The sequence below is a fragment of the Mustelus asterias genome, chromosome 1, assembly GCF_964213995.1.
Source record: "Mustelus asterias chromosome 1, sMusAst1.hap1.1, whole genome shotgun sequence".
In the NCBI taxonomy this organism is placed as follows: Eukaryota; Metazoa; Chordata; class Chondrichthyes; order Carcharhiniformes; family Triakidae; genus Mustelus; species Mustelus asterias.
The window spans coordinates 87,943,858-87,971,528 of record NC_135801.1 but is presented as its reverse complement, the minus strand read 5'-3'; the positions used below and the strand labels follow the sequence as shown (position 1 = coordinate 87,971,528).

The following is a 27,671-nucleotide window of genomic DNA, read 5'->3' as shown; positions in this document are numbered from 1 at the left end:
CAAGCGATTGTACCTGAGCGCCGCACTACTTTAAGGTTGGGATGTGTTAGCTTAACGCTGGTATATTCAGACTTCCCAAAGTGAGAATAATGAGGTGAGAGATGTCTATAATTTTATATAAAGCTTGAGGGGAGGAAATGTTCCAAAGCATTTGGCAGAGTGGTGGTTAAAAAAAAATGAAATCGGTCGTGGATGTAGAAACTTTTAGCCCCAAATCACCATTGGTGCAGTTTTATTCAAAATGTGTGGGTAAAGTACGAGTTGGGTGTACATGTATAGATAGACGCAGCGAAGCTAAAATATCTGAATTAGGGGAGGGGGGAGGGGGGGGGGCTGCTATACGCCACATAGTTGTTACATCTCAAAAATTCAGAGTGAGCAGTGGCAGGACTGGAGTGCACATTCGGCAGAGAAAGTCATAATAATTTGATACGTTTCCATTTTATGCTGATTTGGATGGGGACTAATTCTGCCCCCCCCCCCCCCCCCCCCCGGTCATGGTAATGCTGATGACATGGGGACAACCTAGTGTCTCCTTCAATAAAAAGCATAACATTCCTGACAAGTCGGTGTCCTTAGGATCACTTTTTTTAAAAAAAGGCTTGTTGGGGATCATGTGCAAATGTGATTTTTTTTATTTGATGACACTGTTTTTATGAGATACCTCACCTTGTCAGTCTGAGATTTAGCAGTTCCTGTGTGAGATTTGCTGCAAGTGTCTCTAGTGGTGATTTTCCTCCTCGCTCTATTTCAAGTCCCCCTCCCACCTTTGCTCACGTGATATTTTTTTAAAAATCCTAATCTTAACCTGCTGCTGCTTCTAGGCGTTCAGAGGTTGCTAAGTGGAAGTCTCGCCGCGGAGATGGAGGGTTGTCTGTCGCTGCTGCTCTTGGTTCTCCAATTTCAGCTCGCTGTTGGGCAGCGCTCGGATGTGAGTGAGCCGCTGGGGGAGAGGCAGTCCAGTGGCGGCGGTGGTGGTGGCGGCGGCGGCAGCAGCAGTAGCAGCAGCAGCGGCGGCGCTGCTGCACAGGGGAAGGTGCGAGGGTACACGCAGCGTGCAGGTGAGCTCCTGGACAGGCGCAGCTGGAGGAGGGTGGGCTAGGGGCTTGGGTGGGGGGGAAAACTAGAGTGTGGCAGAAAGCTGAGGATGTCGGAGAAAGTGGGTAAGGGAGAGGGAGAGAGGACTTGAGAGGTGAGTTGGATAAATCTGCTCCACCACTTTTCCGTTTAACACTCCAGTGTTCCTGCAGGTTAAGGAAAAGCCGAGGTGACTTCTTGTCCCGTCTCGCCTTCTGTCCTTTCCACTTCTGCCCGCCCTTCATTTTCCAATCTGGCTTTTAGTATCGTGTTGCCCTTGTTAGTGTGCGCCTCCTTAACTTAAATAAACTCTCTGCCTTAAATTCCATTTTAAAATGAAATGTATGAACAGAGACTTGTTGCATACAATGTCGTGATAATCACATTCCTATACCCGCATGATGAGCGTTATCTGATCTGAGGTTGAATCGACCTGATCAGTATCACTCGTTTATGGCATAAAATAGTTCTGTATCTTCAATTCCTATGCTTACATGTTTCTGTATGCGCTACTAATGATGTTGCTAATGTCCAAGTCCTAATGCTTCCTGTTCGTGTGACCCAATAAAATGACAGTATAGATATATATAACTACATATCGAGGATTTTGTAGTACAGCGTATGTGTATCTCTCTCCCTCCTCCTTCCATCATATTGTGGAATAAATTCAAATATTTATTTATGGGAGAGAATGCAAAATTCTCTGATAAAAGATAACATCGTAATAACATTGCTACAGTTCAGGTCATTGTATAGTTGAGAGCTTCTCACTGTACCATAATGCCAATCTTAGTAATGCGTCTTTTTGTCATCCTACCCTTTGAGAATTGTCCTCGGATTATGTTTGCTGCTCAAGTATAGCGAGATGATGAGGAAACTTATTGTCTGTTACTTTCTATTTTCGACAGTTGAAATCAATAACTGTTTGCAAAATGCTCCAGATGTGGGGTGTGATGTTTTTGAATGTTTGGAAAACAGCACATGTGAACTAGATAATCTGTACGATATCTGCAGACTTCTCCTCCAGAATGCAGGAAGTTTTAACACACAGGTAATAATAGCTCCTTTTCTTAAACAAAACTTTGTTCCAGTTTCAAAGTTGTGGACATTTCCTTAAAGGAGGAGGTAGCAGACGGCATGGTTAAAGTTTCCGATTGCGTTTTCTCTTGTTGGGATAGGGTCAAATGGAATGAAATCATTCCCAATAGTTTGGATTTGGGATTCAGGAGGTCTGCTCCAGCCAGCTGATTCTTGAAGTGCTTGCTCCTGTATTTGGATTAATGGAGCAAAAACAATAACGTTAGTGGGTTTGATGTAATGAAATGTCCCAAGGTATTTGACATGAGCATTATAAAACAAAGTGACACCAAGTTGCATGAGTACATATTAGGTCAGATGACCAAAATCTTGGTCAAAGAAATAGGTTTTAAGGAGTGTTTTAAAGGAGGAAAGATGGATAGAGCATTGGGAGGGATTCCCAGAGTTTAGGATTGAGTACACGACCACCAATGGTAGAATGATTTCAATCGACGATGCTCAAAAGAGCAGAAATAAATGAGTGCTGATATCCTGAAGGATTGTGGAATGGGGGAGATTAAAGAATGGAGAGGTGAAGCCATGGGGAGGTTTGAGAGCAAAGATTGGAATTTTTAAATTGAGGTGTTGCTTGATCAGAAGCCAATGTAGGTGAAGGTAAGTGAGCACATGGCTGGCAGATGAATGGGACTTGGTATGAGTTGTAACATGGGCAGTAGAATTTTGGATGACTTCAAGTTTACTGAGGGTAGGATGTTTGAGACCAGTAGAAATGCATTGGAATAATGTTATGATCTGGCACTAGACCCCAAGTGTTTGGTACTTCCAGTTAGGAACCAATAACATTTTATTTAAAGTAGACAAAGATTGATATTCAAGACATTTGCTAAGTGAATAAAGCCACAAGATTCCATAAATTTTGAACAAGCAAAAATGAACTTTACTACACAAGGTCAGAAAGATAAAACAATTGACTACATCTCTTGGGCACTCTAACACTCAGTGTTATTATAAGGTACATGTGAATTAACAGGCAAAAGTGTGGTCAAACACACAACACTTCGCAATAAATGGGAGATGCAACCAAGATACATTCCACAGATTTCTCAACAGCCCACCCAGGCATCAGTAACACTGAAAGTCAACCGATCTCACTGGAACTCTATCTTTCTCATGAGGAATTCCAGTCTTCACCTTCGAAGATGTGATCTTGGAGTGACTTTTGGAGAGAATTCCAACTCAGATGGCTTCAACAATGGCCTACTTTGCAGGATGTTAATTTTATCTCCTGAGGCTCTGTTCTCTGGATTCCCAAATAAGCACTGAGCAGAATACTTCTGCTTCAGAGAGCCACCTTCATCCCAATGACACGCAACATAGAGTCACCAACTTTTCATTGCCTTCTGAGATCTTCAGTGCTTCTTCTGAGCCCTCTTTGATTGACAGGGCTTCCCCTGAGCCCCCACAAAGTTTGCCAACATAAGCCCCTTTTTCTCCTTGGAGCCTCTTTCTCGGCTCCTCTCCTTAACTGGGACCTCTCCCTGTCGACTGCCCAGGACTCTTCTCTGCTCCCAGTCACATGACCCAGGTTTTCATGGCATTTTCCCTTTTATGCAGGCACACTGACGGCCGAGCCCTTTAACAGCCAGAGGAGAACCCCAGAACATGCATGGCCAGACACACAGCTGCTTACTGTGGATGTGATGAAACTCATAGCCTGCTGAGGATCAGAGAGTCCTTGGCCCAAGAACTTAAAATGTTGAATTGCATAAGTGCGGAAACTCTGAGGTCTGTTTGGGACTTGGAGTTCCTGACCTCTTGCTTTCGATGAGAAGGTAAGCTGGCTTTTGTAACAGTAGCTAGTCTAGAGGTAACAAAGGCATAAATGAGAGTTTCAGCAGTAGATGAACTGAGATGACGTGAACTCAGATAATGTTACAGAGGTGGAAATAGGTGGCCTTGGTGATGGTGTGAATTTGTGGCCAGAAGCACATTTCAGGGCTGGATATGACAGAGGATGCAAAGAGGCAGGCTTAGTTTTAGACCATTACCAGGGAGAAGGATGGGGTTGGTAGCGTGCAAATGGAATTTGGAGGGGGGATTGAAGACAACGTTTTCGGCCTTCAAAGCATTTATTTGGGGGAAATTTCTGCTCATCCAATACTGGATGTCAGGTAAGCAGTCCAATAAGGTAGCTATAGTGCTGGAGTTGAGGGAGGTTGTGATGAGATAGAGTGGGTGACTTCAGCTTATATTGGGAAACTAATGCTGTGCGTTGGTAGCATGTTAATAAGAAATAGGAAGGGGCTAAGAGTATATCTATGGGGCACATCCGAGCTAATGCTTTGGGAGCAGGAACAGCAATGGTTTCGATGGTCATGCAAATTTCTGAGAGAGTATCTGGGGAATTAATAATGGAAAATAATGAAATGGCAGATAACTTGAACAGATATTTTGCATCTGTCTTCACTGTACAGGGTACAAATAACATCTCAAAAATAATTATAAATTGAAAGGTAAAAGGCAGGGAGGAACATTAAACAATTACAGTCACCTGGAAAACATAATGAGAAATTTATTAGAACTGAAAACTAAGAAGTGCCAGGGTTCTGATGGACTTTGTCCTAGGGTCTTAGAAGTGTCTAATGAGATAGAAGATGCATTGTTTTTAACTTTCCAAAGTTCCCTAGATTCTGGAAAGCTCTCATCAGATTGGATGTGACTCTTCAATTCAAGAAAGGAGGGAGACAGAAAGCAGGAAACTACAGGCCAGTTAACGTAACATCTCTCATAGGGAAGATGCTGGAGTATATTATTAAATAGGTTATAGCAGATCACTTAAATCCCAGTGCAAATAGGTAGAGTCAACATGATTTTGTGAAAGAGAAATCATGTTTAACTAATTTATTAGAGTTCTTTGAGAGCAGGACAAGCAGCATAGCTAAAAGGTAACCTGCAGATGTGTACTTGGATTTCCAGAAGGCACCTGACAAGATGCCACATCAAAAGTTACTATGCAAAATAAGAGCTTGTGGTGCAGGAATGAACATATTAACGTAGATAGAGGATTGACTAGCCAATAGGAAGCAGAAAGTATGTGTAAGTGGGTCATTTTCAGGTTGGCAAGATATGTAATGAGAGAAGTGCCATAGGAATCAGTGCTGGGGACTCAAATATTAACTAAACCAAAGACTTGGATGATGAGGCCAAACGAATGGTTGTTAAATTTGCTGATGGTACAAGGATACATAGAAAAGTAAGTTATCAAGTGTTCATATCAAATCCTTATCCCTTTGCAGATTCTTTAAGTGAGTGGGCAAAAATTTGGTGGATGGATTATGTGGGAAAATGTGAACTTGTCCACATTGATAGGAAGAACAGAAAAGTAGCACAATATTTGAATGGACAGAGATTGCAGAACTCTGTGGTACTGAGGAATCTAGGTGTACAGGCACATGAATCAGGAAAAGTTAATTTCCAGGTACAGCAAGTGATTAGAAAGGCAAATGGAATGTTGCCATTTATTGCAATGGGAATGGAATAGGGATGTTTTTATGCATTTGTACAGGGTATTGGTGAGCCACATCTGGAGTACTGTGTACATTTGTGGCCTCCTTGGTTAAGAAATGATGTAGTTGCTTCAGAAGCAGTCCAGATAAGGTTGACTCGACTAAATCCTGGATTGAGGGCATTATTCTAATGAGGAAAGATTGGACAAGTTGGGACTGCATCTATTGGTGTTTAGAAGAATAAGAGATGATATTGATAAGATCCTGAGGGGACTTGACAGGGTGGATCCTGAAAGGATATTTCCTCTTATGGGAAAGATAAGAAGTAGGGGATACAGATTAAAAATAATGAGTCTCCCATTTAAATTTAAGTTTATTTATTAGTATCACAAGTAGGCTTACATTAACACTGCAATGAAGTTACTGTGAAAATCCCCTAGTTACCACACTGCAGCACCTGCTCAGCTACACTAAGGGAGAATTAAGCATTGCCAATGCACCTAATCAGCATATCTTTTGGACTGTGGGAGAACCGGAGCACTGGGAGGAAACCCACACAGACACGGGAAGAACGTGCAGACTCCACACAGACAGTGACCCAAGCCAGGAATCGAGCCCGGGTCCCTGGTGCTGTGAGGCAGCAGTGCTAACCACTGTGCCAATCTGTTGCCCATTTAAGATGGAAGTGAGGGTTCTCTCAAAGGGTCGTCAGTCTATGAAGCTCTCTTTTCCCCCAAGAGCGACAGAGGCAGGGTCATTGAATATTTTTAAGGTTGAGGTAGATGGATGTTTGACTAACAAGGGAGTCGAAGGTTCTCAGGGCGAGGCAAGAATGTGGAGTTGAGACCACAATCAGATAAGCCATGAACTTATCGAATGGTGGAGCAAGTTTGAGGGGCCAAATGGCCTACGCCTAATTTGTATGGTCACGTGTAAATAGGTCCACCTTCTTATCAATGGGAATGTTTCTTTTTAACTAGGTGAAGATTTGAATATTGTAAGTGGTCATGCATTGACTGTTAGGAGTCATGTGTCTAAAACAGAAAAATGAGCGCTTATTATGTATTTTAATGTTAAAGTTTCCATTAAATGTAATGAGTGCTTTTCCTGAGAAAGCATTTTTGTAAATGTGATTTTTTCAGGTAAAACATGAGGCTACACTAAACAGGTGATTGGCTGCAAAATTAAGTTTAAAAGTTTATTATTTAGTGTCACAAGTAGGCTTACATTAACACTGCAATGAAGTTACTGTGAAAATCCCCTAGTTGCCACACTCCAACACCAAGTTACACTGAGGGAGAATTTAGCATGGACAATGCACCCAACCAGCACGTCTTTGGACTGTGGGAGGAAACTGGAGCACCTGGAGGAAACCCACGGAGACACGGGGAGAAGGTGCAGACTCCGCACAGACAGTGACCCAAGCCGGGGAATTGAACCCGGGTCCCTGGTGCTGAGTGCTATAGTTTGTGGGAAACACTTCAAATTCCCTGAAAAAGGCTATGGCAGATAACTAACTATGATGTGGAGATGCCGGCGTTGGACTGGGGTGAACACAATAAGAAGTCTCACAACACCAGGTTAAAGTCCAACAGGTTTATTTGGTAGAAAATACCATAAGCTTTCGGAGCGCTGCTCCTTCGTCAGATGGAGTGGAAATGTGCTCTCAAACAGTGCACAGAGACACAAAATCAAGTTACAGAATACTAATTAGAATGCGAATCCCTACAGCCAGCCAGGTCTTAAAGGTACAAACAATGTGGGTGGAGGGAGCATTAAACACAGGTTAAAGAGATGTGTATTGTCTCCAGACAGAACAGCTCGTGAGATTCTGTAAGTCCAGGGGGCAAGCTGTGGGGGTTACTGTTAATGTGACATAAATCCAACATCCCGGTTTAGGCCGTCCTCATGTGTGCGGAACTTGGCTATCAGTTTCTGCTTAGCGACTCTGCGCTGTCGTGTGTCGACCTGATACGCAGTCTACCTGATACGCTGCAGGAAAGGATGTCCCGAGGCATGGTACATTGGGGAAACCATGCAGACACTATGCCAACAGATGAATGAACACCGCTCGACAATCACCAGGCAAGACTGTTCTCTTCCTGTGGGGGAGCACTTCAGCAGTCATGGGCATTCAGCCTTGGATCTTCGGGTAAGCGTTCTCGAAGGAGCAGCACTCCGAAAGCTTATGGTATTTGCTACCAAATAAACCTGTTGGACTTTAACCTGGTGTTGTGAGACTTCTTACTGAGATAACTAACTATCCCTGTTCTCTCCCAAAACCTGAATTTCTCAGACAATATTACGAGATAAACTTGGGGAATTTTCTCCGAGTTCATTCCACCTTTGTGACTTAGCCAGGTGGCGGATTTCCCACTGGGGCATTGAATGGTATAACTTTTGAAGAATATATCTGGTGGCTGCAATTAGATCAATCATGATATTATTGAATGGTTATGCAGACCCCGAAGTGCCAAGTGACGACAACCTCTTATTTCTTATGTTCAAATACTAGAAAGTGCAAATACTTGAATAATTTAAAAATAAATTGATTGAATCTATGCATTTGAGAGCTGTGCTACATCAAGGTGAACAGTTTATGCTGGGGACGGATATTTTACAATTCTGTGCACAATAAAGCAGGAAGTACATGTTAATATGAAAAAGCGTAGATTCGTCAAATGAGGTTTAATTCAAGGTGCAGATTATTACTTTAGTTTCTATTTTTTTTATTTTAAATTTTAGGTTCTATTTTTTAATTCCCTGCTCGTAGGGGGTTAAGATTAGAGTATAATGGCTTTTTATTTATCCCTGCACCTTTCCTATGGATTCCCTTTTAATTGAAAGGAGAAAGCATAGTCTTGTGTATAACATCTTGGGTGCCCACTAAACATGCAGACTTGATTATTCGCCAATTACTGCAGATTCTAGAAATCAAAATAAAAACAGTAGGACAGGTAGCGTCTGTGGAGAGAAAAACTGAGTTAATGTTTCAGGTCGATAAGGTTCATGAGAACTTGACTTGATTTTTGAACCTTGGGACTTTGCAACTGTATGGGACAGGTTAGATAGACCAGTAGGCCTGTCTCTGCTGCCACTGGTTTTCTGGTGTTTAAATCCAGCATCATGTCAACAGATGGATGTACTTTATACAGTTTAATTAAGCACTTTGTAGCACCTCAGAAATTGCACCAAATTCATGCATATGAAGGTGGGTCAAAAATAGCAGGATTAATTTTTCTCCTCTTGTGTTATCTGTGCAAAAGGATTCTACTTTTGGAATTTGTTTCTTCAACCCTTCTCCAATTACTGACAAGCAGTGAAGTTTCCCACTGCCTTGTAAATGTTTATGATCCCTCTCTACCTTGTCCTCTTTGGATTATTGTAGCTCTGTATCTGATGTAAATCACCATGTTGCATAAACTTTGGCTATTAGCTGCCTCTTGAAGCTTGTTTATATGGATTTATCTGTGCTTCTACAGCAATGAGGAGGTCCAGCTGCAACATTTGACACAGTGCCATCACAGCCAAAGCTTGAATATTGAACTTTTCAGCTAGATGTTAATATAAACTAAAGCCATAATCCACATCTTTAATTAAACTTCAAAGAATCCAGCTATTTAGACATTCATGTGAATAGTTTGTTACATTGTGCACAGAATTGTAAATTGCCTGTTCCCCACGTGAGCTGCTGTTGATGTCTCTCTAATGCATAGATTCAGTAAAAAAATTTTAATGATTCAATGCACTTCCTTGCATTTGGAAATAGGAACAGGACTAAGCCATTTGGCCCCTCGAGCTTGTTCCATAATTAGTAATATCCTGGCTGATCTGATCTGTTTTAATTCTATTTTCCACCCTGCCCCATGTAATCTTTGACTCTTTTGTAATCAAAAATCTGTTTAACTTGGCCTTGAATATATTTAATGATCCAACTTCCACTGTTCTCTGTGCTAGGCAATTGCAAAAATTAATAACGCTTGGAGAGAAAAAATTCCACCTCATCTCCATCTTAAATGGGAGGCCCTTTATTTTGAAACTATGCTCCCTGGTTCTAGATTTCCCCATGATGGGAAATATCCTCTCAGCATGTATCCTATCCAGCCTCCTTCAGAATCTTATATGTTTAAATGAGATCGCCTCTTTCATTCTTCTAAACTCCAATGAGTATAGGCCCAACCTGCTCAGCATTTCCACATAAGACAACTCTTTTAACCTTGGAATCAACTTAGTGAACCTTCTCTGAACTGCCTCCAATTCAAGTATATCCTTTGTTAAATAAGGAGACCAAAACTGTACACACTACTCCAGATGTAGTCTTAGCAATGCCCTGCACAGTAAGAAATATAGGAAATAGGGGCAGGTGTAACCATTCAGCCCCTCGAGCCTATTCTGCAGTAATGGGACTCTGTTGTTACAGGAATTTCATGCTCCATCCCCTTGTAATTGAAACCATATTCCATTTGCCTTCCTAATTACTTCTTGTACTTGCATACTGACATTTTGTGATTCACATACAAGGACACCCAGATCCTGCTGTACCACAGCATTCTGCAGTCTCTCTCCACTTGAATGATATTCTGCTATTTATACTTCCCAACAAAGTGAGCAAGTTCACATTTTCCCACACTTACTCCACCTGCCAAATATTTGCCCATCCTCTTAGCCTACCTATTTCCCTTTGCAGACTCAATTGTATCCTCCTCAAAAACTCCCACCTATCTTTGAAATATCAACAAACTTGGCTACAATATGCTTAGTCCCTTCATCCAAGTGATTTGAGTATAGATTTGCAATCAAGGCTGTATAGTGAGGTTAATTCTAGGTTTTTGTGTATGTCTTTACCAGGTTTATATCACTTCTGACAATCTTGATACCTTTTTCTAAAATACTCATTCATTACAAATCTTTACATGGAGCAAAGATGGGCAGTGAGTAAACAAATATTTGAGGAGGGGTAAGAGGAGATCAATGCCATTTTTAGGTCAGGATGGTGGTAGTGAAGTGAGTGTTTGGACACATGGAATGTGCCTTTTACTAGGGTAAATTAGGGCATGAAAGGAATTGTCACATTGCTTGTCTGACATTTAGTACTGGATGAACAGGAATTGCTTTGAACTAAAGATGAGAAAGACCAAAGCAATGGTTTTCAGTCCCTGCCTGGGAGAACAATTACATCCCTCCCCAGCTACCGTATGAGGCTGAACCAGACAGTTTGCAACCTTGATGTTATTTTGTCCTGAGATGCGCTGCCATCCACATCCCTCTGTCGCCAAGACTGCTGACTTTTATCCCCATAATATTGCCCAACTCCACTGATGCCTCAGATTATATGCTGCTACGGTCACCTTTCATGCCTTTGTTTCCTCTAGACTTGACTATTGCAATGCTGTCTTGGCTGGCCTCCATCACTCAACCTAACCAATATAAACTTGAGTTCATCCAAGATGCTCACCCTTAAACCAAATCCACCTCTGACCTTGCATTGCCTCCCTGTCTAGCAACACCTGTATTTTAAAATTCTTATGTATTCAAATCCCTGTGTGGTTTTGCCTCACCCCAAATCTCCACTCTCCCCAAATAGTTTCAAGTATTCCACCATTGGTGGCTGGGCCTTCAGTTGCCTGGCATCTAAACGTAAATTCTAATCCTAAACTATTTTTACCCTCATCTTTTAGACTCTCCTTAGAACCTAACTCTATGACCAAACATTCGGTCGTGTGTTTTAATACCTCCTAGTGTGGTTCAGTATCAAATTTTGTTAATGCTCTGATGAAATATTTGGCTACTATAGTAATTGTGAAAAGTCACGGACTTGAAACATTAACTCTGTTTCTCTCTCCACAGATGCTGCTGGACCAGCTGAGTATTTCCCACGCGTTTGTATTTATTTTTCTTTTCAGATTTCTAGCATCTGCAGTATTTGCTATTCTACATGTTGGTGTTGTGGGTCTAGATGATTGACCTTGCAGAGATTCAGCACAGACATGGTAGGCTAAATAGCCCCCTTCTGTCCTGCAACCATTCTATGATCCTTGCAATGATGAGTGAGTGACCTGTTACTAGGAGCCGACTAGCTGAGAGAACTCAAGGTTGACTATATGAAAGAAGACTTGATCCACTGTACAGGAGAGCTGAGAGTACAAGAGGTCAACTGCAAAGTGAATTCTGTTTGATGTGCAATTGGAGCAGTGGAGTAACCTTCAAGGAGATTTTTGCATTTCCTATCTTTTTGCCTGACCTCGACCCATGGCAACATTGGCAGAGGAACCGAGCATGGGTTGCTGGAACATCTTTGGTGTCTTTCAAATTCTTCCCATATGGGGAGGTGATTAGAGCTGGAGGGTCTGGTCATCTGTGGTGACTTGGCTGGAATCCACAGTTTGCTGCCAGGAGAGTCATGAGTGTGAGCTTGTCATCCTGTATTAATTCATCTTGCTACAATATGAATCAGAATACACTTGCCCTTTTCTCCTCTTTCCCCCATTTAGCATGACAACTGGTCCTCAAACGTGAGATTTGCTCTTCCTAGGGAGGAATAATTACTTAAGTGGTCCACGTGGTTTTTTTTTGTGCTTGCTGTCTTTTTTTAAAAAAAGTTGATATCACCTGAATTTATTTATTTTGGCAAATTGTGTCGATTTTCGGGAATTTTCACTCCTTCATGTTCTGCTCAAAAGCTCTTGTTTACCAACAGCATTAAAAACCTTCATGAACCAGTGCAATGAGACTGGGCGCGATCTTAAGGGCTGTTTATGCCACACACCCGCTGCAGTGAAGTCGGAGAATTTGGTGCTCAGTCAAATCTCCGTTCACTGCAGCAGGATGGGAAAATCCTGCCGGCATGAATGTCCATAACATTCCAGTCCATGTTCTTATAAACAGTCTCTGTTAAACAAGATTTAACAAAATAGCCAGTTTGTAATTATTAATACAGCTGAAAATGGGTTACATGAACTAAGCATTTTGAATTGGTATCTCCTCCAAGGCCTCTCCACTGACGGCCAGCTGGGTGGGACTTCTGTCACCTGGTTCATTCTTACCTACCTCATTGTGGCCTGAGAATCACTTGCAATGGCTTCTCTTCCTGTTCCCACACTGTTGTCTCTGATATCTACCATGGGTCTATCCCTGACTCTCTCCTCCCCCCTCCCATTTCTGATTTACATGTTGCACCCCTGCGGCGGCATCTGAAAAAATGCAGCATTGGTTTCCACAAATTCATTGACAGCCCCCAGCTCGCTTGGCCCACTTCCACATCTGCTGCCAAACCATCAGACTGCTTACCCGACAGCCAGTAATAAAACTGCAGAAATTTCCTCCGGTTAAATGTTGGGAAACCTGTGAAGCCATGTTGATAGTCTCCGCTCCAATTTCGGCTCCCTTTCTAACAGTTCCACCCCTCTTGCAAAATACTGTGGATGCTGAAGATCTGAAATAAAAACAGGATGTGCTGGCAAAACTCAACAGGCCTAGCAGCAGCTGTGGAGAAACCGGTTCAGGTTTTGAGTCCAATGTGACTTTATTTTGGTTCTAAAGAAGAGTCATTTTGAACTCAAAACTTTAATCTGTCTGTCTCTCTCCACAGATGCTGCCAGACTGACTGAGATTAAGCCAGTCTATTTGCAACCTTGGTGTAACATTGATCCTGAGATGAGCTTCCAACCTCGTGTTTTTGTCATCATTTTCACCTTCTAACACTTCCTGACTTTGCAGTCACAGCTCATTAGCTGAAACTTTCATTCCTGCTTTTGTTCCCTCTAGATTTATTTCAACAAATCTGGGGCTGGTGTCTCACATTCTACCATCTGTAAACTTGAAGTCATCCCAAATTCTGCTGCCTGTATCTTAATTCCTAGCAAATCTCGTTCCCCTATCACCCTTGTCTGTGCTCACTGACCCACGTCAGTCCTTGTGAAGTAACAATGTGATTTTAAAACTCTCTCACTTGTTTTCAAATATTTCCATGGCCTTTGCTCTCCCTGTCTCAATCTCCTCCAGCCCCACAATCCTCTACAAGGGAGACGGTGGCATAGTGGTAATGTCACTGGATTAGTAATCCAGAGGCCCAGACTGAAGCTCTGGAGACAAGGGTTCGAATCCACTATGGCAGCTGCAATAATTTAAATTTAATTAATAAATCTGGAATTAAAAGTGCATCTCAGTCACTGTGACCATTAAGTCATTGTCATAAAAACCCATCTGGTTGACAAATGCCCTCTAGGAAAAGGAATCTGTCATCCTTACTGTGTGATGTGGTTGACTTTTAATTCCCCTCTGTGTGGCCTAATAAGCCACTCAGTCCAAGGGCAATCGGAAATGGGCAACAAATGCTGACCTTGCCAGCGATGCCCACATGAAAGAATAGTTACCTGCTTTTCAATAATCAAACATAATATCTCCTCCGTGTCATACTTTGTTTTCTAATGCTCTTGTGAAACACCTTGGGATGTTCCTTTACGTTAAAGGTGCTATATAAATGTAAGTTGCTTAGTTCACCGACTCGGATAACTGAATAACTAAAATTGAATTGAGGAACTATAGAATTATTCACTTGTTATAGTGATGCACAATATTCAGTTTCTTAAGATGTGCCTGTTGATGTCCTTGTGCCAAAGGAATTTCCTCGGGGAATTAAGGGATATAGATAAGGAAGGGATAAAGGGCTATGGGGAAAAGGCAGGGAAGTGGAGTTAGAATAAGATGAAGATCAGCCATGATATAGAATGGCGGAGCTGGGCTCGAAGCAATTCAGCCCTTACTCTCGGTCCTAATTCCTATGTTCCTATGAGAGCGGGTGGGGAAAATGGAATTGAAGCGCAAGATCACCAGGATTGTGTTGATGCGGAGCAGATTCGATGGACCGCGTGGCTTCCTCTTGCCCTTATTTCTTATGTTCAAAAAACTCTGCTTAAGTAAGAAGCAAATTTGAAATGGTGGTTAATTCAATATGGGGTGTGGTCTCTTTGGGAAAGACCAGCTTCCCACACTGTTTTTAAACAAGTGCAAAGGTTGCAGAAATGCAGTTTGCACCTGAAATTTCTCTCTTGCGCTGGCTTAGCTGATCTTGGGTGAATTTCACTGAAGAAACAGCACAGCCTAGCAGAAACTCTCACTTATTTTGGCGGGACAGTGGCACAGTGGTTAGCACTGCTGCCTTACAGTGCCAGGGACCTGAGTTCTCACATTCTCCCCGTGTCTGCGTGGGTTTCCTCCGGGTGCTCCGGTTTCCACCCACAGTCCAAAGATGTACAGGTTAGGTGGATTGGCCATGCTAAATTGACCCTAATGTTGGGGATTAGCAGGGTAAATATGTGGGGTTACGGGGTTAGGGCCTGGGTGGGATTGTAGTCGGTGTAGACATGATGGGCTGAATGGCTTCCTTCTGCACTGTCGGGATTCTATGATTATGAAGCAGTGACTTTCATGAAACGGTGAAAGATGCATTAGTTTCTTTTGACGTTTATGACCTAGTGCACTTGTTTTTATCTATTTTTCTGTCCCCTTCCAGGGAAAGCAATTTATCAAAGATTTCCTGAGGTGTAATGCTATTGGGATTAAATCCAGATTCAGCTGTAGTATTCGAAGATGTCCTGCCATACAGGAGATCCTTTCTGAACTGCAGGAGACCTGTTACCAGAAGCATGACATCTGTGCTGTAGCAAGCAATAATGTTAATGCTTTTGCTGAAATGATTGATCTACACAATATGCTATTAAATGGGTAAGTGTATATTGGGTTGTCCGGCTTGTTTTTGTTGCACATATGTGGATAAGGTAGGTAATAAAACTGTAAACATTAGCAGGACACTGCTTTTCCTTCTTAGATTATCTAAGATTGCGTTGGCTTATCTTGTCGTTACTTTATCACCTGACATTTTTCAAGTTGCTTGCATTTCGAGTTTTTTAAAAAATAGTATTGCTTGTTGAATTTTTTGTATCGTGTTGTTCAGTATTTTTCACCCATTGGTTTTAAAAGGCTTATTTTATATTTGCAAGAAATATTTTGCTAGTCTGGCTAACTATCTGAAAGCATTGACAGGAGTGGAAACTGAAAAAGTGAAGTCTGCACTTCTCACTCCAATTGAGATTTTAGATATTGGTATAAAAAAGCCTTCATCATAGAATCTCTACAGTATAGAAGGAGGCCATCCAGCTCATCGAGTCTGTACAGGCCGCAATGCCATCCAGGTCCTATTCCTGTAACCCCACACTTTTACCCTGCTAATCTCCCTGACACTGGGATCAATTTAGCATGGCCAATCAACCTAACCTGCACATCTTTGGAATGTGGGAGGAAACCAAAGCACCCAGAGGAAACCCACGCAGACACAGGTAGAAAATGCAAACTCCCCACAGAGACTTGAGGCTGGAATTGAACCTAGGTCCTTGGTGCTGTGAGGCAGCAGTGCTAACCGCTGTGCCAGCGTGCCACCGCTCATTAAAATGATTCACCTGACTTTGTGTCTCCATCGTCCCCACACTTCCAGCAAGTCAATTCTGTTAAGTGATTTACACTGAATACTCTATTCTCATTCTAGCTGGAACAGGAGTAGGCCTTTAAAGCCTATTTTGCTCCTCAGTGAGATCATGTGTAGGCCAGTCAATTTAATTTCAGTGGTGGGGAAACTTCTAGAAACAATAATAAATTATTAGTCACATGGACAAATGTGGGTCAATTAGAAAAGGCAGCATGGATTTCTTGAGGCAATATAGTGTTTAACTTGCTGGAGTATTTTTGTTTGAAGAGATAACAGGGAGGGTTGATGAGGGCAATGCTGTGGATGTGGGATACACGTACTTCCAAAAGGCATTTGAAATAATGTCACAGAACTGACCTGTGAATTGTTATGGCTCATGGATTAAAAGAGGCAGTAGAAACATGGATATGGACTTGTGTCCCGTCACTCAGCCAGAGTAGTAGTAAATGGTTGGAGGACGGTTTGTAGTGGAGTTCACCAGGGGTCAGTGCCCCTTTTTCCTGATGTGCATTAATGACCTAGACCTCGGTGCACAGGGCAAAAATTTAAAATTTGCGGATGATGAGCTTGGATGTATTGTGAACTGTGAGGAGGATCGTATAGAACTTCTGAAGGCCATAGACAATTTGGTGGAAGGGGTGGACAAATTGCAGATGAAGTTCAATGTGGCAAAGTGTGAAGTGATTCATTTTGATAGGAAGAACATGGGAGAGACAATATAAAGTAAAGGGTACCAATCTAAAGGATGTGCAGGAGCATAGGGACCTAGGGTATATGTGCGGAACTCATTGAAGGTGGCAGAATGGGTTGAGAAAGAGGTTAATAAAACATATGCCATTCTAGGCTTTATTTATAGGGAAATAGAATACAAGAGCAAGACGGTTGTGTTGAATTTTTGTAAGATACTAGTTCGTCCTCAGCTGGAGTATTGTATCCAGTTCCAGGCACCATGCTTTAAGAAAGATGTGAAGGCATTCGAAATAGTGCAGTAAAAATTCATAAGAATGGTTCCAGGCTGAGGAACCTCAGTTATGAAACTAGATTGGAGAAGTTAGGACTGTTTTCCTGTAGGAAGGAAAACTGAGGAGATTTGATTGAGGTATTCAAAGGCATGAGGGGTCTGGACTGAGTACATGGGGGAAAAAGCTGTTCCCACTTGTGAAAGGATTGAGAATGAGAGAACACAGATTTAAAATAATTAGCAAAGGAAGCAAAATGAGGGAGAACTTCTTCAGTCAGCGAGTGGTCAAAGTCTGGATTGCCCTGCCTGAGTGTGGTGGAGATGGGATCAACTGAAGCATTCAAAAGGGAATTGGACTGGGAAAAGGAAGAATGTGCAATTCGTTCTCCCCGTAATCCTGCACAAAGTGAATTACTCATTTAGAAAGTCAATGCAGACGCAATGGACTGAATGGCCTCCTGTGTTGTAACAAGTCTGATTCTGTCTTCTAACTCTATCTACTTTTGGTCCATACCCATTAACATCTTTGGATAGCAATCTGAGTTCAATTGACCGAGCACCAACTGCCATTTTCAGGAAGAGTTCCAATTTCTACTTTTGCATGTAGTTGCGATTCTAGCTTTACTCCTGAAAGATCTGCCTCTAATTTTTACCCTATGTACTCATTACTAGTGTCCAACCCATCAAAAACGGTGTCACTCTTTTACCCGCAGTTACCTAGGAATATGACTCTAGTTGCTGTGAAGTTCTTGGGAAGAAACAATAAGATATTACATAAGAAGCATTCAGAATCTGAACTGTATATGCTGTTATAACATGGAATCCTTTTGATTTCATCTAGACTCCCTCTGCTGGTATATTTGTGTATGGTAGCCTTAAATGGTCAAAATAGCAAAGACGCTTTTAATACATTACAGTTGTGTAATCGCTCATAATTTAACCCTTTGAGTTGAAGAATCATTCTGGTAAATCGACATGGCAATGCTTCCAAGGCCAATATATCCTTCCTAGGGTGTGGTCTAACTAGGGCTTTGTAAAGCTGTAGCATGACCTCTACCCCTTGTAGTCTAATTCTAGATATAAAGAACAGAATTCCACGAGCCTTTACAATTATTTTCATGTACCTGTCTGTGACAGTTTAACTTATAGGAATAGGAAACTCCTCCAAAGCATTTGCTTGCTAAATCTGGGCAGTTATCTTTTTTATTAACTTTGTTAAAATGGTGATAAAAGCCATTTGCCAATTTTTGAATGAAAATCAAAGTCCAACTAAACTATCTATATATGTCGATCCTGGAAGACAAAGAATGCTGCATACAAAAGATTGGATTATTACTCCTCGTTCACACTCTTATCCTGTATGATCTGGAAGAAGTTTGACATGTTTTGATGGTGCCCTTCATGTATTGGCAACTTAAAAATGTAATCTCTATGTTGCTGATGCAAATAGAGAAATTTTAATATAATCATTAACTTTGCAACTATAATTTTTTTGTCTCTCTAACCAGTTCATACAAATACAAACAAATGCTGAAAGAAGTGTTAAGGCCCAGGCCAGAAACTCCAAGGTGTTTTGTGAAGTAAGCCTAGACCCTAAGTTTTACATTTGATTTTGGCATTGGTGACCATTAGCTGGTTCACTCCAGGTATGATTCAAGTGATCGACTAGGAAGCTTTTATACAACAAAGAACAAAGAACAATACAGCACAGGAACAGGCCCTTCGGCCCTCTAAGCCCGCGTTAGAATATAACAAAAAGAATTGGCATTATTTTTTACTAATTACAAGACTTACACATGACACAGTACAATTCTTAACAGCTAGCTATCTCTGTTGTTCCAATTTAAAAGCAATATCCCATAGGCATACACCCTTCTTCAGGATTAGTTAGCACTAAAACAAGTATGGTCACGTGATACCAGATTTCCAGCTTTTAACACCTATAGACAGAAATCCAAACTGTACCTTTTAGAGGAGGATATATCCTCAAAACGGAAGTAAACCTAGTCTCTAGCAGCTTCCAGTCTTTAGACTTCAGAGATAGGAAAGGATACCTCTCTCTCTCTGCAACTTCCAAAACAGCAATACTCAGACAGCAGGATCTCCAATTCCAGAGAGGGGAAACAAGAGACACTGCTCTCTCTCAACTCCAAACAGCATCTGAAAACAACGAAGCTGGAATCCTCTGTGAAAGCCTAGCCATCCCCAGTCATATGACCTGACCTGTCCATCATCCCAATCAAACTCTACTCTGCACTAAGTATAATCCTGAGATTTCATGTATTGTCAATGGAAATATTTTACATTATTTGGCAGGGGTGGGAATAAACTTCATCCTTTTAAAAAAAAAACAGACCTTATTTCATAGATTCTGAGGAAAAATGGTGTATTCTGCAATGTGAAATAAACTGGTAAGACTTGTAATTCTTGCGTCAACAAGCCAGAAATCACATCAGAGAGACAACCTGTTATTACAACTTCTTTAAACTGTCATTCATTTTCAGATGAATGGAACACCTAATGTGCTGAAACCCATTTGCACTTGAAACTCATCCAAGCATTAATAATGGCCATAACCTTTCAAACAATAGACTACCCTCTGGGAAGAAAATAACAAAAAGTGCTCATTTCAGTTTCAAAGCAGATCTCCCCTCAGTCAATGTAAGGGAGTAGGTATTTCTTTCAAATATCAAAACCCGTTTTTTATATTAGCCAGAGCCACTTTATTCAAAGTAGAAAAGATAACTTTACAGGTTGACAAGGCAATTTGAAACATTTTCCATTGCATTATGGTGCATGCTTCACTGGAAAAGCACTGTGATGCATGTGAACAAATACACAAAGTTGGTCAATGTGTCAACTTACTTTTAAAGGTCATATGTCTATGATGAATCATTGTATTAACAACACAACTACATTACAAAACAGCACCCAATAGTGACATTTGAGGAGTGAAAATCATTTACACTTCTTTTTCAGAATCTTCTAGATCCCCCAGCAGACTTTCCATTTTCTTCACAAACTGGCATGCTTCTAATCAGCTTGTAAAACACCACAGCACCAGATAAAAATGGTGTGCGGGAGGCAATTCAATTTTCATTCACAATTTGCAATGGGGAAACCAACCTCAGTGAGGGCAACTCAGCATTTGTAACCTGCTAAAGCCAGAGGGAAATTGGGCTGGCAAATGCTGAGGAAAATTAGATTTCCTCCAAAAGAAAACATGGGTGTTAAGAGGCCTTGAAAACATTTCAGAGGAGAACCACCAGGTTGATGAATAAGCTCCACGCCAGATATACTAGGTAGGACTAGGACACAGTATAACTTACATAAAACTAGTTTAGATGCTGGAGGATAGATCTCTTTAGAACTGCTAGCCTCTAGAGCAAGTTAACCAACACGTGTGAATGTGTACTTCCATCCAATAGGGCGATGGTCAAGAACAGGTGGTTTATTAGGATTGTGTTATCCAGTGGCTGGAATTTGGTCAAGTTTTGGAGTTAGAGGATTTGACTAGTTTTTCTTTCCCTAAATTGGTTGACCTATTGTTTATTCCAATTGATTTAATGAGTTGAAGGGGCTGGGTGATGTACTGAAATTACATCGTACCTGTATAGGCCAACCGTTACCTGTTAGTTTACTGTAGAGCAGCAAACTATGGAGCAACATTTAGTACTCATTCAACATTTCAAAAAAGACATTCTAATAATCAATGTACAAGAGTCAGGGGCCCCTCTACCTTTTGATGAATAAAAGCTCAAGTAGGAGTTGGGGAAACTTGATTTCTAAAAGAAAAGAACCATCAGAATTAAGTACTATCAGAATTAAGCTGTTTGGCATTGAAGAAAAAGAAAATCAGAAGTTAATCCTGAGACTTGCCTAAATTTGAAGACCAACAGCTGTTTTAGTTTTCCAGGTCAGCTGAGGGACAAATATTTGAAAGCAGTGCTGACTGCAAAAAAGGAAAAAGCTGTAATGCTCAGATTTGATATGACAATAGTTTGAGTTTTATGAGCTAATGAATTCAGCTTAACACTGAGTTTGAGCCTGAAAGATTGAAAGTTGGCAGTACTGCAGTATACTCCACTGTTAACATGTGAAAAGCGAGTGTGCATTCTACATCAATCTGAAGCAAACAAAAATCTCTCATTGTCCTATTGTTAGCATTCCAGTTTTTGAAGAACGCTTTGGCATCTTGTCCTTTCAATTTTAGCATATTCTTGGTAATTTGAAATTCTGTTCACTTTGAACTTTTCTTTAGAGCGAAAACTCGCCAGTGCAATTATTGAAATTGCTTAATTCTGTCCATTGTATGATTCACTTTTTAATCTAAATGACTGTTATCAGTAGAATTAACCAGTACAACTGGGCCCTGTCTGCAATGTTGCTAATGCTCCTTAAGTGATGACCCCTCTTTCTGCAGTGAATCTTGATAAATGGCTTTAATTTTGGCTGGATACGTGGCTGAACTTCAAATGTAGAATTGTTTTAAGTAACGATCCATATGCCGTTTGTTAAGGATGCATTGGCTCTGCTCTCGGAGCTGAATAACTATTGCCAATTCCATGAAAGGTTCTAGTTTCCAATATTATCACCTGCCATAATATGTTGCACTCTGCCTTGTTAACACAATGCTCATAATCCACTACTTTATCTTGGGTCAGCAACGTGCAATTCATCTAGAAACCATTATTTTATTCTCCAGATTTTTTGCCAATAACTTGATGGAATAAATTATGAACTGCAGTTAGTGATTCTGTATCAATTATATTGATTTGTAGCCAACTTGATTTTTTTTCCTGTAGTAAATGGAGGAAAGAGAATCTGTTTACAACCAAAATGTCACAGTAAATGTGAAGATGTTCCAGGATTGTTCCAAGTGTGATGTGTAATTTTGGTTTTGTCAATTCTTGTACTGATCAATAGGGAAGAATGCTGGTGCTTGCTTTACTCCCCACTCCCCATTTCTCACCCAGTGCCATTGTTGATCTTTCGGTTCAAGTATAAACTGATTCAAAAGAGAGTTTGTTCTTTCAATCTTGGAAAGAGCAATCCTTGCAGAAGTGTGGATTTTTGTATCTCCTGCACCTACTAGCTTTAGAGTAAAATACTCAGCATCCATGGGCTGAAATGAAAGTAATCTCAGAAGTGAGAGATCAGTATGTTATGGGTTTCTTCATGCATTCACTTTGTACGTTGGGCTTCAGTCTCTACAACCTTCAAAGCGGACTGAGTGTACAAAATTAAATGGACTAAAACAAAAAATGTCCTTTCACTTCAAATTAGCTCAAACTGGGCTGACTGTCAAGCTTCCATGTGAAACTTAAATTTGTGTGATGTTGACTGGCTCCTGGATTTTGAGGAGGGGGGAGAAGAAATTCTGTAAGGCAAAACTGTTCATAATGTGGCGGAAATGCACAACTCTAATAAAGGAGGGCTGGCGCAGAAATAAAAATTACAGTTTTCCCAAGATTGGGTAAAGTACAATGATGCACACTAGAAGGAACTTTACAAAAATTAAGTAGTCTGAACATACCATATCAGCAGTAAATGAGATTCTATTGCAGAGGTTTTTACACTTGGCCAACTCAAATGGTGAGGGGGATATCTTGCCAATGGTATGTGGAGTATGTTGTAATTTTACCAAATTGTGGCTTTACATTTTCTTAAAATAAGTTTGCAGTTCCTAACATGACACGATTGTCCTCCTGTCCTTTGCAACTCGATTGCAGTACAATAAATGTGTCACAGCCTAAACGACAGCACAAAAACTTGTGATTATATTTATAATTTATAATTACATTTTCTGTGTGGATACTGCAACTAAAGCTTGCTGGATTCTTGAATGTTTGTGGTTTTCTTAGTGCACTAGTAAAATATTTTGGCCTGCTTTATAATCTTTGGTTTGGATCATTGGCCCAGGAACAACCAATCTTTAAACTGGTATGTGTAGGAAAGACCATTTTGGCTTTAAATTTTAGTTCCTTAAGGGGGAAGAAAAAGCTAGGCTGTCTTGCTTTCAATATGTTTGAAAGTGCAGGAATGAGTTACCTAGTAATAGTTTTTAAGTCGATGGTGGCCAAAGTATACAAAACTAATAGATTAGTCCCCCATTAGATCCAATGTTCTGACAATGAACAGCACTGTAACCTTGACTTATAGAATGGAAAGTAATTGATTTTTAATCATCTAATCTGCATAGGTGGATTTTGCTGTTGGATTAAAGCCTGTAGTATTTGGAGTTGGGGGCCATTGTAAATAATAAGCAAAAAGAAATGGGATTTAAATTGCTTTGTTGTCTCAAATTGTTATCTCGCATGCCATTGCCCATAACTTTTCAGTTTAGCAAATTTGTATTTGCTTTAGTTCAATGGACAGGCATGTTCCAATGCTGGGCTGCAAGTGTTGTCCAATTGATATTAACTGAACAGATTAGGAAAAGTTAGCATGTGCAGGATGCAAAGAATTGAGTGAATTTGTTTCATCTTATCTGAATGAAGTAAAGAGAAATTATGCATGTTCAAGTATGAGAGTCCAGGTTGATTTTTGGGCATTCCTCCTCTAGATACCATGCCCTAAGAGGGCATTGGCCACCAAAGACTACCATTGGATTAGTCCATGATTATGCTTGCGGGAAAATACTGCTGAGGATTGCTGTTGCCTTCTGCAGTGTGGCTGACCAGGAAACTCTCCTGCTCTTAGCACCAGTCATCACGTGCAGTGGGATTTACAGGCTGATAATCCACCTATCTGGTAACTTTCTGAACACACCTTCTGTGACCATCAAGTCCTGAAGTGGGCCTTGAAGCCAAGGCTTCTGACCCAAAGATAGGGATGCTACCCACTGCACCACATGACCTTCAACTAGGCATTCATATTGTATTTTTATCATAAAAATCTGCCTTTTGTGCCCTTGCTGTTCCTTTCTGTCGGGTCTTCTGCCCTTGTATAAGAGTTACAAATGCCAGTGTATGATATTGAGCTCTGAAGAAAGTGAAAAAAGTATTAAGCTGTTGAGTGATTTCAGATATAACTGGGTAAATGTGGTCTGCTTAGGAAGAACAGGCATTTTTACAGCTATAGTTTCAAAAGATCTGAATCAATAGGGTTTTCCCCATGTTCCAGCTAATTTGTTGTTGTGGTTAGTCAACAAATCCAGTCATTGTATCATGCAACTAGCAGGATAGTAGAAGACAAGCTAAATGGACCTTGCTCTTTTGTCATCTGGCAATTTGTAAGTTCCTGTATTTCCAATCAGGAAAGTATGTTGATTGAGATGAAGTGAGGATGGAGCGGGTTCCTGTGGGGCGTAAACACACCAATCGGACAAATAGCCTGTGTTTGTGACCTGGAAGCGAAATTGGAGCTGATCATGTTTCCATGACATTGACATGATGTCCAAGTGTAGCAATGATGGAAGGGGTGGATATTAAGCTCAGTGGCCTCACCATTGTTCAGGATGGTGTTGAGCTGCAGTCCATCTCGGTGAGATGTGTGTGTTTCATCACATTAAATCTTGTAAATAATGGCTTAAACTACCCGTGGCAAACTATCCATGTTCTTGCAACCATGATAAGGCTGATCCAGTTCAGCTTCAATGGTGAATGGTGGCACCTGTCTTAAGGATGTTGATGGTGGTGATTTAGTGATAACAGTGCTATTGGAATTCAGGGAAGATTATTTGGCTGTTTCCTCATTGTCCTTTTTATACAAGAGTTCAAATGTTATTTTTGTCAGTCCAAGCCTAGATATTATTTAGGTCCCAGTAGAGGTTGGTATGGGCACTTTATTGGCAGAGTTGTGAGTGGAGCCAATCAATAGCATCAATGAGCAGCTCTACTGCCAACCTTGTGGCTGAGAGAAGATGGTGATGAAGCGAGTAAAGGTGGCTGTGCCAAAGAATCATCAGGTGAAAATCCAAGAGTGATTTTGGACTGCTGGTCTCTGCAACTGCTGCCATCTTCTATGTGACTGCTGCCGCCTGAAGATTTTTCCATTGACATCAATTTTGCTGTGGTTCCTTTCACGCTGTACTCTGTATAAGTGCTGCCATGATGTTGAAGGCAGCTACTCCCCTGTACTCCCATTCTGAATAATGTTTGATGGGTGCAGGCTTTCTAGAAAGGCCTATGGAGTATATTTGAAAGTTAATGAGCAAAAGTATTTTGAGTAGATTGGTATTAGATTCTGATACAATTAAAGGCTGCAGCCACATCTTTAGAAGTGAATCAAGACATTTCTTTTAATTTTTAAATGTTAAGAAGGAGGTCCATCTATTGAATTAACTAACATACAGCTATGTAATTTTCCTTGCTGATACCATTAGAACATGATTAACGATATACATATGATATGCTGTATGTATTATTAGAAAAAGTTGGATAACCAAATAAGCTGTGTTGTGATGCGGACACCATTCTAGAAGCTTCTGTGTTCAGTGTTTTCCAGGACATTCTGTCATCCCTTAAAAATGGCAGCACTGGTGGAATTTAGTGACCTCCCCCATGGTGAGTTTGGTTGCATTTAATAGGGTAAGAGAATGACAGGTGGGGACCATGCCACCTTCCTGCTTCTGCCTTGATTAAGTCTGTGGCGGGAAGGCCCAAGGTCGGCCATCCTGCCCTGCCATTGATTGAGACTCTTCCCACTACCACTGCTATTTTTCCAGTGACACAAAGCATAACATTATAGACTCCTTATAGCGCAGAAGCAGGCTGTTTGATCCATCGAGCCTGCACTTGCAGCAATCCCATCCAGGCCCTATCTCCGTAACCCCAGAAATGTGCCCTGCTGGTCCCCCTGACAGTAATGGACACCATCATTGGTGTGGGGGAGGAAACCGGAGCACCGGGAGGAAACTCACGTGGATGGGGAGAATGTGCAAACTCCACACAGATAGTGACCTGAGGCTGGAATTGAATCCAGGTCCCTGACGCTGTGAGGCAGCAGTGCTAACCACTGTGCCACCGTGCTGTCCTTAAGCACAAGACATTAACCCTATCAGGGTTTCTTGCGGGCTTCCAGGGAGGGTGGCGGGGTTCCTTGTTCAAAGACGAGTGTCTGATTGATGAGCCTGGCAATGGGAAGGGGAGAGGGCCCATTGAGAGCCACCTTTTATCTCTTGCAGCTAACCCACCTTCTACGCCAACTCTCCTTCCCTCCTATGATCACCACCAGTTCTTGGGTCCATTGGTGAGTGTGGCACCAGCAGCTGCCGGCACTGCTGAGCAACGAAGAACTGTCAGCCTCTGGATGGTTAGAACCCCCTCCCCCGGGGTCCCTGATCCTGAGAAAAGCCTGTCACTGCCCATTTGAGTGCCTGATTAGCACTCAAATGGCCAGCCTTCCTGAGAAGTGGCAACGCAGGGCCCACGCCACACTCCAGTGGGTACGACGCCCATCCCCTCCATTAAATACCATTGCAAAAGACTGAGTATTTTGGTAGGGCCAAGTTCAAATTAAAACCACTGCATCCTACCTTCCAGAAGACAGCTGTGTGTTTTGTGAGCATACAATTAAATGCAGTGTGAAGAAATTAACATATATTCTTCGAAGAGATGTAATTAATATTAATGTAAAACTGTGGATGTCCTTTGTTTAAACAGGGCATACTTGGAATTTGTAAAGATATTATTTGACTGTGATACTGCCATTGCTGATACCATAAGGAGAAGTATACAATCTCGAATTGGTTCAAAGCTTGGTGTTTTGAGGAGGATGGTACAAGATGACTCCTGCAGACTAGCTGAGAAAGCAGCATTAGTCGGTGAAAATCAAACACCAGGATCTACTGTGAAACCCAAGAAGGTCAGTAGAAAAGGAAGAAGCATTGGATTAGACAACATTACATCTAGAGATGAATATTGGAACCAGAAAACTGAAAAGCCTATATATAGATTTCCATAATTGTACACAGATTTCTGTATTTAGCAGTTGAATGTGCAGTTTGGTAAATACACCAGTGTTTTATCAAGCTACTAGTATTACAGCACCTTTTTATCTATTTTCCCCAAGTCGGGCATTAACTGTTACTGTTGAATGCAATAGTTCTAATACTAGTGAAAATTCAACCTCTTAAAAAGGAAGCTATAAAGTTATAATGCACGATATTTTAAAGGCAATTTCATAACTGGATGATCGGAATATTCCTGTGTAGTTAAGTAATTATTTAGTGTAAAGTATCAATCTTCCTTGGAGTGGAAGAGGAATTTAAAAATGAAGTCTCAATCACTGTCAAATTCATTTGCTTACTGGAAAATATCTATCTGTAAACATCCAATGGCTTTGATTGTTCAGTACTAATCAACTTGTGTATATAGAGTTGGAAAAGATGTAAATAGTTGTACAATGATTTTTTTGCCCATGCACCTTTTTACTAATTAAACCTACTTAATTATATCTGTTTTTTCCCTTGTTGCAGGCCAGGTTTATGTTGCACTGAGATATATGGCCTTCATTGAGTCCGTTTACCAGCACAATTAGCTAATTGTGGCCAAAATGAACCCCTAAATACTATTTGCATCTTTTAAAAAATAAAAAAATAGGGAGGGGTGTTTGTACGAGCATGTGAGTATTTGCTAAGATTTTGCCAAGTTATGTGTGTTGAATT

General features: G+C 41.1%; 1 protein-coding gene across 1 annotated transcript; it reads left to right on the top strand.

Annotated features, from left to right (window-relative positions):
- The first annotated feature begins 781 nt into the window (after nt 1-781).
- Nucleotides 782-27,459, top strand: LOC144496581 (stanniocalcin-like). The gene is made up of 4 exons (XM_078217213.1): nt 782-1,061; nt 1,986-2,128; nt 15,133-15,344; nt 26,668-27,459. Exons 1-4 carry the CDS (start codon nt 863-865, stop codon nt 26,966-26,968), a joined length of 855 nt encoding a protein of 284 aa, XP_078073339.1. The 5' UTR covers nt 782-862; the 3' UTR covers nt 26,969-27,459.
- The last annotated feature ends 212 nt before the right edge of the window (nt 27,460-27,671 follow it).

Bases quoted from the DNA above. Each gene is read 5' to 3' on its own strand.
- LOC144496581 (XM_078217213.1), top strand. From the start codon at position 863: ATGGAGGGTTGTCTGTCGCTGCTGCTCTTGGTTCTCCAATTTCAGCTC. The intron at 1,062-1,985 runs GTGAGCTCCTGG...TATTTTCGACAG, and splicing joins AGGGTACACGCAGCGTGCAG to TTGAAATCAATAACTGTTTG. The intron at 15,345-26,667 runs GTAAGTGTATAT...TTGTTTAAACAG, and splicing joins CACAATATGCTATTAAATGG to GGCATACTTGGAATTTGTAA.